The sequence below is a fragment of the Nelusetta ayraudi genome, unplaced genomic scaffold, assembly GCF_046127955.1.
Source record: "Nelusetta ayraudi isolate G7.1 ecotype Tasmania unplaced genomic scaffold, CSIRO-AGI_Nayr_v1 ptg000042l, whole genome shotgun sequence".
In the NCBI taxonomy this organism is placed as follows: domain Eukaryota; kingdom Metazoa; phylum Chordata; class Actinopteri; order Tetraodontiformes; family Monacanthidae; genus Nelusetta; species Nelusetta ayraudi.
The window spans coordinates 12039602-12052850 of NW_027466092.1; the positions used below are offsets into that span (position 1 = coordinate 12039602).

Consider the following 13249-nt stretch of genomic DNA (forward strand, 5'->3'; position numbering starts at 1 on the left):
GCGCACCTTTATGTTTATTATGGCCTTATATTTTCTCGGTCATGAATCAGGGTCCCAGAAACATTTATATCCCACCTAGAAGAAGAGGACAGTTGTCTGGCCTCAAAACCAATAGTTTACAAAATCAAGCACAATGAGTCAGTGTGAATGGAAATATTTTATTACTACATGAGTTTAAAAATATTGATTTATCATGAATATTATAAACCCACATTATATATGAAGTATAGAGTGGGAGAGTTTAATGTCTTCCTCCAACAACATACTCTGAAGGCAACAGATATACAGTAATACTGATGAGGGGCCTGATGATTCTTGTTTTAATTTCCGCATTTACTTGTCTCTTGTCTTCTCAGATGACCAGTAACCTGAAAGAACCAAAAAGGAAAATGTTTTTTTTTTTTAATATATATATATATATATAAATGTATATTTCACGTTAATGTGAACACAATGGTCAGTCATGCAGTGAGGACCCGCAGATCCTCCTCCTACACACCTGGGTTTAGGAGGAGGACAGATGAGCCTCTGTTTAGAGTTTAGCAGATTTAGAGGAGGCTATACCCATTAGCATAGCGACGTCATTGGGCGAAGTCAGCCATGATCCGCCGTCCGCTACCAGGATGGCTCCAGTCACGTAGGAAGAGGCCCGGCTGGCCAAGAAAAGAGTGCAGTGAGCCATCTCAGTCTTGTTTCCTGCCCGCTGCAGAGGAAGGGACTGGAATGCACCGGCAGCTTCACCTTTGGGACCACCTAGGAAATTGAAATTAAGAAATTAGCCACACTAAAATGCCTTTACATTTTACTGACATATAAACATTTCTCAAAATGATTATCCAGTTTGCTAATCTTGATTTAAATCCGTACCCAGTCTGCGGTAACCCTCTGTGCCAGAGATTGGACCTGGTGCCACAGCATTGACTCTCACCCCACTGGGGCCCCACTCCACAGCCAAGTGCCGAGTCATAGCATCTTGGGACAGTATGAGGACAAATGAGCTATGGAAATCTCAATGGGATTTTGTAAAGTTCGAGTATATATAATAAAAATCTACATTGCTATTACCGTTTGCGGCTTTAGCAGAGCCCGCATGCACCTGGAGGCCCTGTCCCTTATACGGCAGTGTAGCAGAGATGTTGACGATGTTGCCTCCATGGTTCTGGACAACAGACAATAGGAACCTCCGACATTAGTGCACAAACAAAAAAGAAAAACTAGCTCAGGTCTTTTAACAAAAAATAAAAAAATAAAAAATCATAACTTGTACCTGGAACCATTTCTCGTAGACCACCTTACTGGCGTTGAAAGTACCCATGGTATCTATCTCTATCACTGTCTTGAAGGCATTAAAGGAGAGCGAGGCTGCTGGGCAGAGGAAGTTTCCTGCAGCATCTGTCAAAATCAGCAACAGCATTTTAAAGTCAAAGTCAAAAATCATGAAGCACCACCACATGAAAGGCCTGACAAACCCATTAAAAGTAAATGAATGCTTCACTCCACAGAAGAAGAAATAATTTTGGGTCACACTGTTGCGATAGCGTTGAAATTACATAACAGTTTGCAGAAGAGACTAAGGGTGTACAGATGTACAGATTGCAGGTAAAGATAAGTGCAGCATTAGGAAATTTGATGATAACAGTACCTTGCAGATGTCTTAGAGTGAATGAGAACCCGTTATATAACAGCTGCATTAGGCACGGCTCTTAAAACAAACTGAGCAACCTGGAGGTCTAAATAAATATGCATTTAGGGGAAACGGCACATACTGTTAATAAGAATATCTAGACGGCCAAACACTTTCAGTGTCTCATCCACGGCAGCAGCAATGGTGTCAGGTTGCCTCACATCCATGCACAGTGGCAGACAGCGGCGTCCTGACACGGCAGACAGCTTATTAGCAGCCTAAAGGATGGACACGCACACCCAAACCAACAATTATAATGCACAAGGAAAATATATTATCATTTGGTGTTGAGGAAAGAAATTAGGATTATGGAAATTAGTTAAGAGGAATGACCTCTTTGAGCTTCTCCAAGTTCCTGCTTGCAATCACCGTGTCACAGCCATGCCTGCCAGATTAGGAAAAAAAGAGAAGTTAGCCTTGTTTTTGTGAATTATGAGTAAATTATTGAACTGTTTTGGCCTTGTCACACATGTCAAATGATGAAGGCCAGATAACACAGAAGGTTGAAAGTACACACACATATTATCTCACTCACAAGTTCGACTCTTTCAGGGTCAAAGCTAAGACACAGTGTTCTTTTTTCATTTAAAAAGTTCAAGTTATAACATCAAGTAGGGCCTATTGGTGTGAAATGGAACAGAAAATATGTGTTTCTTTTTATCTTAGATTAGATAAAAATATCAATGTGCTCTCTTATGATTACGTGCAGCTGAACCTTCCAAAATTAGCATTTTAAGAATCTCTTTCTGGCCTACACATGTAGTAGTCATGTCTGAAAATGTAAGAGGAGCATCAGTCAGCAAAGGCAGTTTTATGCTGTGACCTCATGAAGATCTCTGCTATCCTTAGTCCAATTCCTGATCCACCGCCTGTGATGAAAGCAACCTGATCTCTGCGAAAAAACAGAAAGAAAGAAAAAAAAGAAAAGAAACCAAGAGCAAAGAATTACCTCAACACAATTACCACATACAGCATCAACATACATTAGAGGACTCGTGACTGTGGACCAGGGCTTACTTCAGTAAGTCTGGACTGTAGATGTGTGTATAGGAGGTGAGGCAGTCGTCCGTGCCGACGTCTTCCGGCAGCCGCTCACCTTGTCTCTGTGGCTCTGCCATTCTAGTGAATGATGCAGATTTAAACCAGTTTAAAGAAACCATCACTTTTCTGTTCTGTCCCCACTGCTGCAACTAGCAGGTGTGTAAATACAGAGATATATTTACACTCCAACAGCTATGAGAGAGCTTTGGTTAAGCAAACTTTGAATAATCAAATAAGTCTTTTAGCTTTTCTGTCAAGCATTTAGAGAAGTTGTTGGGTTTTTTTTTATTACTAAAAAAAAAAAAAAAAAAAAAAAAAAGAATATATTAAATATTAATGCGTGTGGTGGTGGCGGCGCTGTATTTCGTCAAGCTATATATCGTCAAAGCAACATGACAAATTTTACGAAAAGTAAAGCTAAGTTCACGGGAGAAAAATCAATAGTGGAAAGTGTTCGCAACTGGTGATGTATTAAACACACACACACACACACACACACACACACACACACACACACACACACACACACACACACACACACACACACACACACGTCAAGTTCACCAATAAACTGTACGAAAACGCATCATGACGAAACGCATCATTACCTGCAGAAAAACAAGCTAGCTTTCGAAGAGCTGCGATACAGAAACACGGTCCAACTCTTCTGAAGTGACGCGGAGCTCACTCACGACGCCTTTGATGCAGTCTGACAAGGCTTGTTCACGTTTTTTCCCTTCAGATTACGTGTTTCTCCTCACTCCTCGAACTTTGGACGCTCACCTTTTCCTTTCTTGACGACAACTCACAATGCATTCTGGGTAATGAAGTCCACCAATGGTGTGTTCAAGAGCACTACTGCCTCAAGATTGGGCATGTGGGATGTTCGGGGATGCTTTTCCGTAGACCTTTGTTGTAACCAGTGGTTATTGTGGTCCCTGACACCCCTTCGATGGTCTCCAACAAGTCTGCCCATTCTGACCTCTGACCCTAGCAAGGCATTTCCTCTCTGGATATTTTCTTTTCTTTTTGGAATCATTCTTTGTAAACCGTAGAGATGGATTGAGATGGTGAAAATAAATCCCAGTAGATCAAGCAGCAGTTAGTGAAACACTCAGACGTGCAACCCGTCTGGCACCAACAACCATGTTCAACACGTTCAGTCACAAATTCCCTTTCTTACCCATTCTGATGCTAAATTAGAAATTCAAAAAGTTGTCTTTAACACATTTGCATGATTAAATATGTTGAGTTGCTGCCAAGCTCTTGGCTCATAAGCAGTTTGAGATGGCAAGCAATTCATCATTGTACCTAATTGAGGGGCCAGTGAGTGTATTTCAGTACTGGATGTGCACTGACTGGACTATGCAGAGAGTAAATGCAAAGTTCAGCACATAACGTGTGCACAAAACTTTTGCATCAGTGTATACTGGATAAATGCCAGAAAAACACTGACAGCATCAGGATTTTGAGACCACATGTCTCTAGAGCTGAAGAAAACACTCATATTCTGTTACTGATCTATAATCATCATCATCTTGAATGGCACCAGGCTGGGTCTCCTCTGGTCATACAACACTGAAATGAACGATCCAACGTGTCCAGTTTCAGCCCCTGAGGCTGATCAGTGTCCATTAGCCCAGAGAGATGCCCTAATCGATTTGCACTCAGCCCCATGCAATAGATCCCTCAAACACTTTTAGAGATGGGTGTTTTTCTTTGAACTGGGAGAAACAAAAATTCAACACAGGAGCTTTATTTATTTATTTGTAACTGGTTTATTTGCAGAGATGCCTGGTTGAGTTATATATATTGCTTCTATATAAGTATAGAAGCAAACAGAACTTTTGATAATCTTTGGCTAAAGGATAATGATTGATTTCCATAATTTGTCTGTTCATCAGATGTTTAGTGTTCAGTACCCTTTTATGTTTTCATTGTTGTTTTGACTGTCTTAAAATTTTGTACATTTACATTATTGCAAGGTGCAATGAAAAACACATACGTGTGCATGACTATTAACTTAGAAAAAACTAAAACCCGGATTCCTCCACTTTTTTTCATATCATTTGGTAGCCAGATGGCGCTCTTTCTCATTTTCTTCCTTCTTGTATACAAACTAGCAGCTGCCTCCAATCCTTGAACATTTATCCTCAGGTACTTTTTTTCATCATAGAAGCAGTTATTTGAATCCTTCATTCATTAATAAATGATCCTTTATTACAAATGTAAAGCCTGGGGAGTATATGCTGCAACTCACGGCAAGCGCAGACAAATGTATATTAAATAAAAATACAGCTTTTTTTCTTCCCTTAGTCAATAGATGTTGTTCATTATAACTTGGGGAGACTTCTAATTGTCTCTATTCATCTTTCTCTTTTCATGACACTGTAGCAGGCGCCAAACAGATAGAAAAAAAAATCTGCCATAAATTGATCATTTAAATCCATGTGACTGATAAAATAAATGCATTTTAAGGGTAATTAAGGCCAACATAGTCTTGCACACTTGCAAACCTCCTGAGAAAGTACAGTGACTTCAACAGTTTAATAAAGTGAACAAAAGCAAAAAAGCCATTTCAAAAGACTCCAGACTTTCTTAAGAAAAAAAAAGTTAATTTATTTTTCAGATATAATATCCTGATACAGGAACTTAAGGCATGTCAACAGAACAATCATTATGAAGACAACCAGAATTACAGACAGGAAATTGACCCCGTATCTTCCTCAAAGAGTTCCTCATCCTGTATTGTCCTAGCAGCCGCAGGTGACCTACGACCCCGCAGCTGCTGCTGCTGAACTCTGTCCACCTTCTGCTGGGGGTTTTATCTCGGTGGAGGGTTCGTCCTGCGCCAGACCCACCAACCTGCTGCTGACCTCCCACAGCCTGCGAGCCACCTCCTCATCCAGGGCCTGGGGAGCTGGTTCCTTTTCCGTCATCACATCGTAGTACCTCCCCGTCACACCCTCCATGTCCTCAGACACAGCCAGGTAGACGGCAGGCTGGGCTCCCAGTTCTGGGCTCTTCACCAACATGGAGAAAAATGGATCTGCAGGAGGTTTCGAAGAGATGACAGCTTTAGTGTTTGAACCAAAGATCACAGGTTTTTATTTCAGATGAAATACATGAATTGTATGTCATGTATCAGTCCAAGTACTAACAAGATTGTTGTTTATTTTGTGGTCTGTGATTAAAATGAACCACGCATGTTAAATTTAATTTATTATTATGCATATTCGGCTCACTTGCATTTTTTTTGTTTTCTTTTTTACTTTTTTGGGGAAAACAAACACTGTTTTCCCCTCAGCGGAGGATTTTAATGAAGCCTGTGCATGGGGAATGAAAAAAAAAACACATGCTAATTTTAAAATGAAAATCAAACAAAAACGTGTGCAATCACTGTGTAAAATGGTTCCTGCAAGGTCTATCAGGGCCAGTGTGTGCTGTGACAATTACAGCTCCACGGTGTAGCAATAGTGGGAAAGCAGCACAGAACCGGTTGAAAATGACAAAATACCAGCGCACGGAGAAAAATGTGGCATTATTTTGCAGGCAGTCCAGGCTACAGATGTGTGCCCATGCATTGGGATTGAAGTAGGAATAGAGCTTGATGATTTATTTTGTTATGAACACATCAAGTTGAAATGCGAAAGCCGTTAAAACTTGACTTGAGTGCAACTTTATCAGTCCTGAGGGGAAATTCAGCAGCGTTTAAATGCTCACTCAGGCACAGCAGGCTGACCACTGGAAATACAAAAAAGGGCTAAAAAAGGCAACAACAAAGCCACAGAAAGCAATAAATATATATTCATTTGCCAGAACTGATAACACTAATTGTTCCACCATGCCAGATAGCCAGAATTTCACCATGTCGACATCTCGACAAAATGAAATTGCCTAAATGTGGCATAGTCCACAAATGCCAATCATTGTCTCTATTTAAACATGAGTTGTACATTGTCGCATTAGAATTGACCATGGCGCAACTTGATTCACATTTTAACGTGATAAGTTTGTCGTCCAAACAGCAGATTAGTTTCATCTCTCCATCTCCAGGGTCGTGGGAGCTGATTGTTGTTATTAACAGACAGTCCTTTGTTACAATCAAACCCACAAACTTCCTCCAGCGATGCAACAGTGCCAGCCACTGCTCTGCACTGCCAAGCCACTAGGTTTAAAATCAATCCAATCGAATCAATAAAATAAAAAATTCTGCATAAATAGATATTCTGAAAAACATGCTATTACATAAACAATTATGTTAAACTTTGTTAGGTCTTTGTTAGCTCAAGGCTGCTGCACCCTCAGTGCAAGAAGGAGCGCTACCGCAGGTCATTCCTGCCTGCAGCCATAAGGCTGTACAACTGCACTCAATAAAATGCATCCTCCCTCTTAACAGCTTTACATTTTTCTCAAAGGTGCAATAAAGTTATTTATTTGTCAGTATGTAGATAGCTGTAAATCAAAATGTCCATAAGATGTAAATATCGTTTTCTTTTCCATTTATACCCTACAAATATTTTATTTTTTATTGCCTTATCTCTTTTAATGAATATGATTCTCCATCTTTTTGCTCCATGCAGTTGCTGCCGTAATTATACAAATTTCCCCACTCTGGGATCAATAAAAGACTTCTTCTTCTTCTTTATAATGATACATTTATCAAAAAGAAGTAAAGCTCTATTTTTATTTGTATGGCACAACAGTGCTGTTAGTAGTTGCTCCGTGTGAGAAACCCCCCACGTGGCCGACTACATGAAAGCTCTTGCTTGCGTAATGTCTGAACATCATCACCACTCAAATCACGAAAATCACCCCACACGCTGCATGATTTACAGCTGATGTATTTTTGTTTTGTTTTTTCAATTTAAATCTGGCAGCAAAAAGATCCTGACAGATTTCTTTTTCTGCAAGCGTTCACTCACTGCCCCTGGCCTCGTGACATAAAAGTAAATTGAGTTTCTAGCTTTCAAACTTCAACTGCCAAAAAGTGAAATATGACGACAACTAACACAGAAAAATAATTATTGCTATCCTAAAAAATATTTTATATAAATGTACAAATAAAAAAGACTTTTCATATCAGAAAAAAGTTTGTATTAAACTCTTTTTTTGCAGAGAATTTGACAATTGCCCTGTTATTTTGAAGCACATAAATGATACTTCCCCTATCAAGGCTCCAAACCAAAAGAGTGTCCAGAAACTAAACTGTCAGACTGACAGATTAGCCAAGAAGGGAAAATTGGATGGGAACACAGGTGCAGCCTGCTGAAGTGTATATGTTGTTGCAACTCGTAGTTGTGTATGCGTTAAAGTGGCAGTGACTGATTGCCCTCAAGCACAGAATCCAGGAGGGAGGCAGGACACTCACTGAGCACCGAGCTGGAGAACTGTGATTGGTGCAGACCCGTGTGCCTCCCCAGCTCCGTGGCAACAACGCCGGGGTGGACGGCATTCACCGTGACTCCTGTGCCTGTTAAACACGCGCACGCACGCACACACACACACACACACACACACACACACACACACACACACACACAAACACACACACACAAAGAAAGCACATTGTTCACAAATATACATCCACTGACCAACAGCGAACCAGAACATAGGCTGCGCTTCCGCCCACACATGCCCACATATGCAGCAGCCGGCCGACTTGCCTTGCAATCGCTTGGCCAGCTCTCTGGTGAAAAGAACATTGGCAAGCTTGCTCTGACAGTACGCCTGCTTGGTATCAAACTTCTTCCTCTCCCAGTTTAGGTCCTCGAAGTCAATCTTCCCAACGATGTGGGCGAGAGAGGCCAGGTTGATCACTCTGCTGGGGGCGGACTCCTTCAACTTATCCAGCAGAAGAAGTGTCAGGAAGAAGTGGCCTGGAGACAGAGTGAGATTGAGCGAGACAGAGAGAGAGAGAGAGAGAGAGAGAAAGAAAGCGTTAAGATCTCACAATCTGGCAGCAATTGAGTAAAAAGAGAGAGTTCATTTAACCACAGCTGATCAGATTTCTTTTTCTTCCCAGTTTTATTTTTAAATGTAATGTTTCGTCTTGAATTGGGTCATGTTTATGGGAGCTCTAAACACAGATAACACGGAGGTTGGGGGGGTTGGGCTTAATACCAAATATCAACACTTGTGATAAAAGGGCCATATAAAAAGATACCATATTATTGTACACTATATTTAAAATAAAATCTCTATAAAATTGTCCCATACTCAAAATCAAATGACCTGCAACGCAATCAAAAATGCAGTCAGGACTTCCCTCATTCAACGACACTCAACTCCACTTCATCAACTTCACCTTTGTCTTCGACACTGTCGGATACCATCAGGCCATCAGAGAGCTACAACACCGTTAAATTCCAAACTCCTCTCCAAACAGACCTCGTGCAGTAGAAGCTGACAGTTCACCGCCACAGATCATCATTCTGAGCGTTGACAATTTGCTAGGCTGTGTACTCATCTCTGCACACCCTCCAACACTAGAAACTACTCAACAAAAAGTCACTCTCACTCTGTCGAATAAAGATATCAACACCGCCGGTTGAGAAATAAAGGAGTGTTGGAGCACTTCAAATACCTCAGCTTTACACAATGGACAATAAACTCAGTCTTGAATTTCTAAACTATCTTTGTCCCAAGATCCAAACAAAGTCTCAACAACTGTCCCCCACAAACAACAGCTTTGCAAGTCGGCTGTGTTTAGGCTGTGACCGTCTCAGCTACTGTACCTGATGCATGTAAATGAGCCATTGTATGTTTATGTCCTCCGCCTTGTGCTTTGCTGCATCATCGCGTTCACTACGCCCATTTTGTGTATATCTATCGCCTGACCGTGAAACAGTCTCTTCTCGAAGGACAAGAAAAAACCCCAGTCTGGTTTACTATTGTACCTAAGTGGTTAACGCCAAACTGCATGTCAAAGCCGTCGTCTGTCTTCCATGCTGGACATCTCATGACGCCGGCATTGTTTATCAGCACATCCACTGACTTCTCCTCTGTTTCCAAAGAAAAGAAGGGAAAAGAAAAGAAGCCGTTACTATGTTTGCTTTCCTTCAATAACTTAACACTGCATGGGGTTTTGTGTCTAAATGTCATCCTCACCTCGCTTAATTCTCTCCGCAAACTCCCGGATGGATTTCATGGAGGCCAGGTCGAGGCGGCAAGCGTAAACATTATGATTAAGAGTTTTCCCACGTATTTCCTTTGCGGCTGCCTCACACTTCTCCATGTCCCGGCATCCCATAATGATACGACCCCCTGTTGACATGAGCAAGGGAAGATCGGTGAGTCACTGTGAGCAAAATGACTGCCCAAGTTTTGATATATTGCTTTTTTTTTTTTTTGCATCTCATGCTGCCAACCTCTCTGGGCCAGTTCTTGGGCAGTTTCTTTCCCAATTCCTGTGTTGGCTCCTGTTATGACCACAGTCTTCCCATCAATGGTGGCCTTACTGGTACACCGACCTCCTGTCACATGGTTTCTGTTGAAAATTGAGGAAGTTTTAAGAATTTTTGGCCAGTTAATTTTTATTTCATATTGCTTAAAACCCCAACCAATAAACACATAATAACCTTGTGAAATCAACTAACGAGATTACACTTTATGCTAGAAACTGTATAGATTAGATAGATTTCAAAGTTTGCAATAAAAAAAACATCATTACTATTATTGTAACCCCCTGGTTGCATCACTCTGCAACAATCCAGCAGCGATTTCTGTCCATGGTTGTCCAGAATCATTAAAGTAATGTAGAAAATCGATGCTGAGGTCTTAATCAAATGAGTGTGCTGGTAACAATGCATCATATGAAGAACACAAACCATACGATGCCATTTGCATGCACTTATTAACAATCTGTACATGAAACGTCATCTTAATTTTCAAGTTAAATATTTGTTTTTGAAAAATGAATCATGATCACTGAATGAATAATTGATTAAGTCATAGTATAGTCAAGTATGTTTCCTGTGTAAAAAACAAAAAACAAAAAACAAACAACTGATGTCTGTACTAAACATGTTTAAAAGAAAGTTCAGACTCCTTAGAAGCTGATACTTGGCTGGAACTCCCACATATTCCCAAGGAGACTAAAACTAAAACAGCTGCAAGGTGGAATGAGCACCTGGCTGGGAGTGTGACGTCAGAAAAGGGCGGGGGTGCTCTTTCTGGCGTCACAACGGGCTAATTTCAAGAACTGTGTTTCAGCAAACTGAAAGGCAGAGCAAGCAAAAACGAATAAACTGATGTATCAGAGATTTGAAATCGCTGCAAAAGAGAAGTCTGCATAGCGCAGGACCTTGAGTCGCTGACTGGCAAGACAAGAGAAGACACTACAACCTCAGCAGTAACACTTGCAGTACAGTTACGTCAGTTTACCGTGACCATGAATGAACAAGACGTTGCTTTCTTTTTTTTTTTTTTACTCACTTCAGCAAAACAGCGCTGCCGAAAACGGTCCCGAACACAGACACCGGTAAGATGTATTTGCTCATGACTCCGGAATAACACAGAAGTTACACATCTGCGCCGACAACGCCGCCGTATCACAAGGTTACCTACTTGCGCGTGCTTTTGGCGTCACCTACCGACTAACCAACCGCGAGCAAGCATGACCCTGTGGCATTGTGGGAAACGAAGTCTTGCTGGTTAAAGAGCAGAAAGACGTCATCTGTATGCCTTTTAGGGATTTACTTACCAAAAACGCCCAAGGTAACACGCGTTTTAGTCTAGGTGTGCAAGTTTACTATTTATGTGGACTTAGATGAACAACTTTTTGTATCCAAGGAGCAAAAAATATTTCACAGGCCAGCAGTATGGCTTGTGAATTCCAAAAATCCTAAATTAAGTAGATGCTAACAACGTATTGTGTTAAAGACAGTAACATGTCTGAGTCATTCATGTTCATGGAAATCAAAGATGGATAAAGATGACTCACTTTTTTATTGATCTGAAAATTGAGGCAAACGTTACTGTAAATATTTTAAGTGGGGATGAATGACAAATGAAAGCAACTCGGTTTGATCATCTTCATTTAATCCCTCTGCCTAAACAGCAAATGTTGATTCCCTGATTTTAAATGTGTTTGAATTCCAGTAGTTGGCATCATAAGCTGCAAAACGAAACCATCCTTTGCTTTAAAAAAAAAAAAAAAGAAAAAAAAAAGTTGATCATCAATTGTTCCACAGTCCACAATTTTACATGAATCAATGACAATTATATAGTTTTAAAAATGCTTGCAAAAACACTGATATGTACCTTGTGGATGTCCTTGAACAATGACACTGCTGTTAAAAGTGTTTTGCTGCTTAAAGATCATTTTGAGCACAGTGAGAAAACAAGGCCAGCACTTTGCAGCAAGATTTGGAAGAACTTGGGGTGACACATTAAAAGTAAGAACTAGGACACGAAAGTGGTGTCTGAAGATGGAGTAAGGAGAGCTGGCTTGCAGAGAGAGGAAGGAGCGGTGCTGCTCCATTTGCTCAAAGCTCATGTGTGTGTGTGTGTGTGTGTGTGTGTGTGTGTGTGTGTGTGTGTGTGTGTGTGTGTGTGTGTGTGTATGTCCCATGTGTGTGAACCAGGATGCTGCCTGCTGTCAACCCAAAGTGCTTGACCTTCACTATGATTTATGACAACTCTCTTCGCGATAACCCTGAGGAAACTCTGCCCCATGCTGCCTGTTTGGTGCCAAGTCTGCTGCACCAGCAAAGTCTCAAGGTGATGTCCATTCACTTCTTTTGAAACACAGAGGCTATTTTGCATCAGGGAATAAAATTAAACATCACTTGCAACGAGAATAGCTTTTTTTGTTGTTGCTTGAAAACATACAAAAACATTATTTTCAGCTTTCTAAGCCGATAAACTTGGTTGCACCTGCATTTCTGGTTTCTTAAAAATGTTAAGTTGTCTTAGGTGCAAATGATAAATCACAATTACATGACTTTCAAGAAATATCAGGACCATTTATGGCATTTGTGGCCACATCGGATGGGCTCATGGTGGGAGAAATACAACATTTTACAGCAGTCATCATGCATGATCTTTAACATCCCCTCCCTTCCAATGTACTTTATCTCAGTGGTGTTGGGTCGTTACAGTGATCCCAGACATGAGGATGATTACCTGGACCAATCTATTCCTGCTGGCAGCAGGCCTGTTGTTAAACGAGTACAGTTTAAAAGAAAAAAACGAGGGGCGCGCTGCCAGGGCGGGGAATTAACTCAAAGTCTTGCTTCGCTGTTACCTAATCAGGACAGTTGGCAAAGTCACCGCGTCAAGTTCTTGGGGGCCATAAGCTGTTGAATTATGCAAGAGGGCAGCAGCTTGTTCCTTCAGAGCATGAATCAAAGTAAAAAAATAAAAAATAAAAATAAAAAATAGTAAAAAATAAATAAATAAATAAATAAATAAATAATTCATTAATTAAATAATAAATGCGCACGGAGTGACTGGATTAAGCGTGTCCCGGCGCTAGGACCCGGGACACGTGAGCGTATTAGTTTGCCAGAGGGTGGAGAC

At 40.9% G+C, this 13249-nt stretch overlaps 2 protein-coding genes across 3 annotated transcripts; both read right to left on the minus strand.

Moving 5' to 3' along the window:
• Positions 1-144: 144 nt before the first annotated feature.
• On the minus strand, positions 145-3516 carry decr2 (2,4-dienoyl CoA reductase 2, peroxisomal). 2 transcript variants are annotated; one of them, XM_076034465.1, is made up of 10 exons: positions 3334-3516; positions 2702-2803; positions 2508-2576; positions 2018-2069; positions 1767-1902; positions 1268-1392; positions 1066-1159; positions 868-972; positions 565-753; positions 145-368 (listed from the first exon to the last, which is right to left on the minus strand). In XM_076034465.1, exons 2-10 carry the CDS (start codon positions 2800-2802, stop codon positions 334-336), a joined length of 906 nt encoding a protein of 301 aa, XP_075890580.1. In that variant the 5' UTR covers position 2803; positions 3334-3516; the 3' UTR covers positions 145-333. The 2 variants fall into 2 exon arrangements, with proteins under 2 accessions (XP_075890580.1, XP_075890581.1); XM_076034466.1 differs by having other exon boundaries at positions 500-753; positions 3334-3515.
• A 1879-nt stretch (positions 3517-5395) lies between these two features.
• On the minus strand, positions 5396-11313 carry LOC142893664 (retinol dehydrogenase 13-like). Its single transcript, XM_076034468.1, has 7 exons — positions 11162-11313; positions 10096-10214; positions 9836-9991; positions 9625-9729; positions 8392-8604; positions 8097-8198; positions 5396-5774 (listed from the first exon to the last, which is right to left on the minus strand). The coding sequence occupies exons 1-7, from the start codon at positions 11224-11226 to the stop codon at positions 5497-5499; spliced, it is 1038 nt and encodes a 345-aa protein (XP_075890583.1). The 5' UTR covers positions 11227-11313; the 3' UTR covers positions 5396-5496.
• Positions 11314-13249: the final 1936 nt, after the last annotated feature.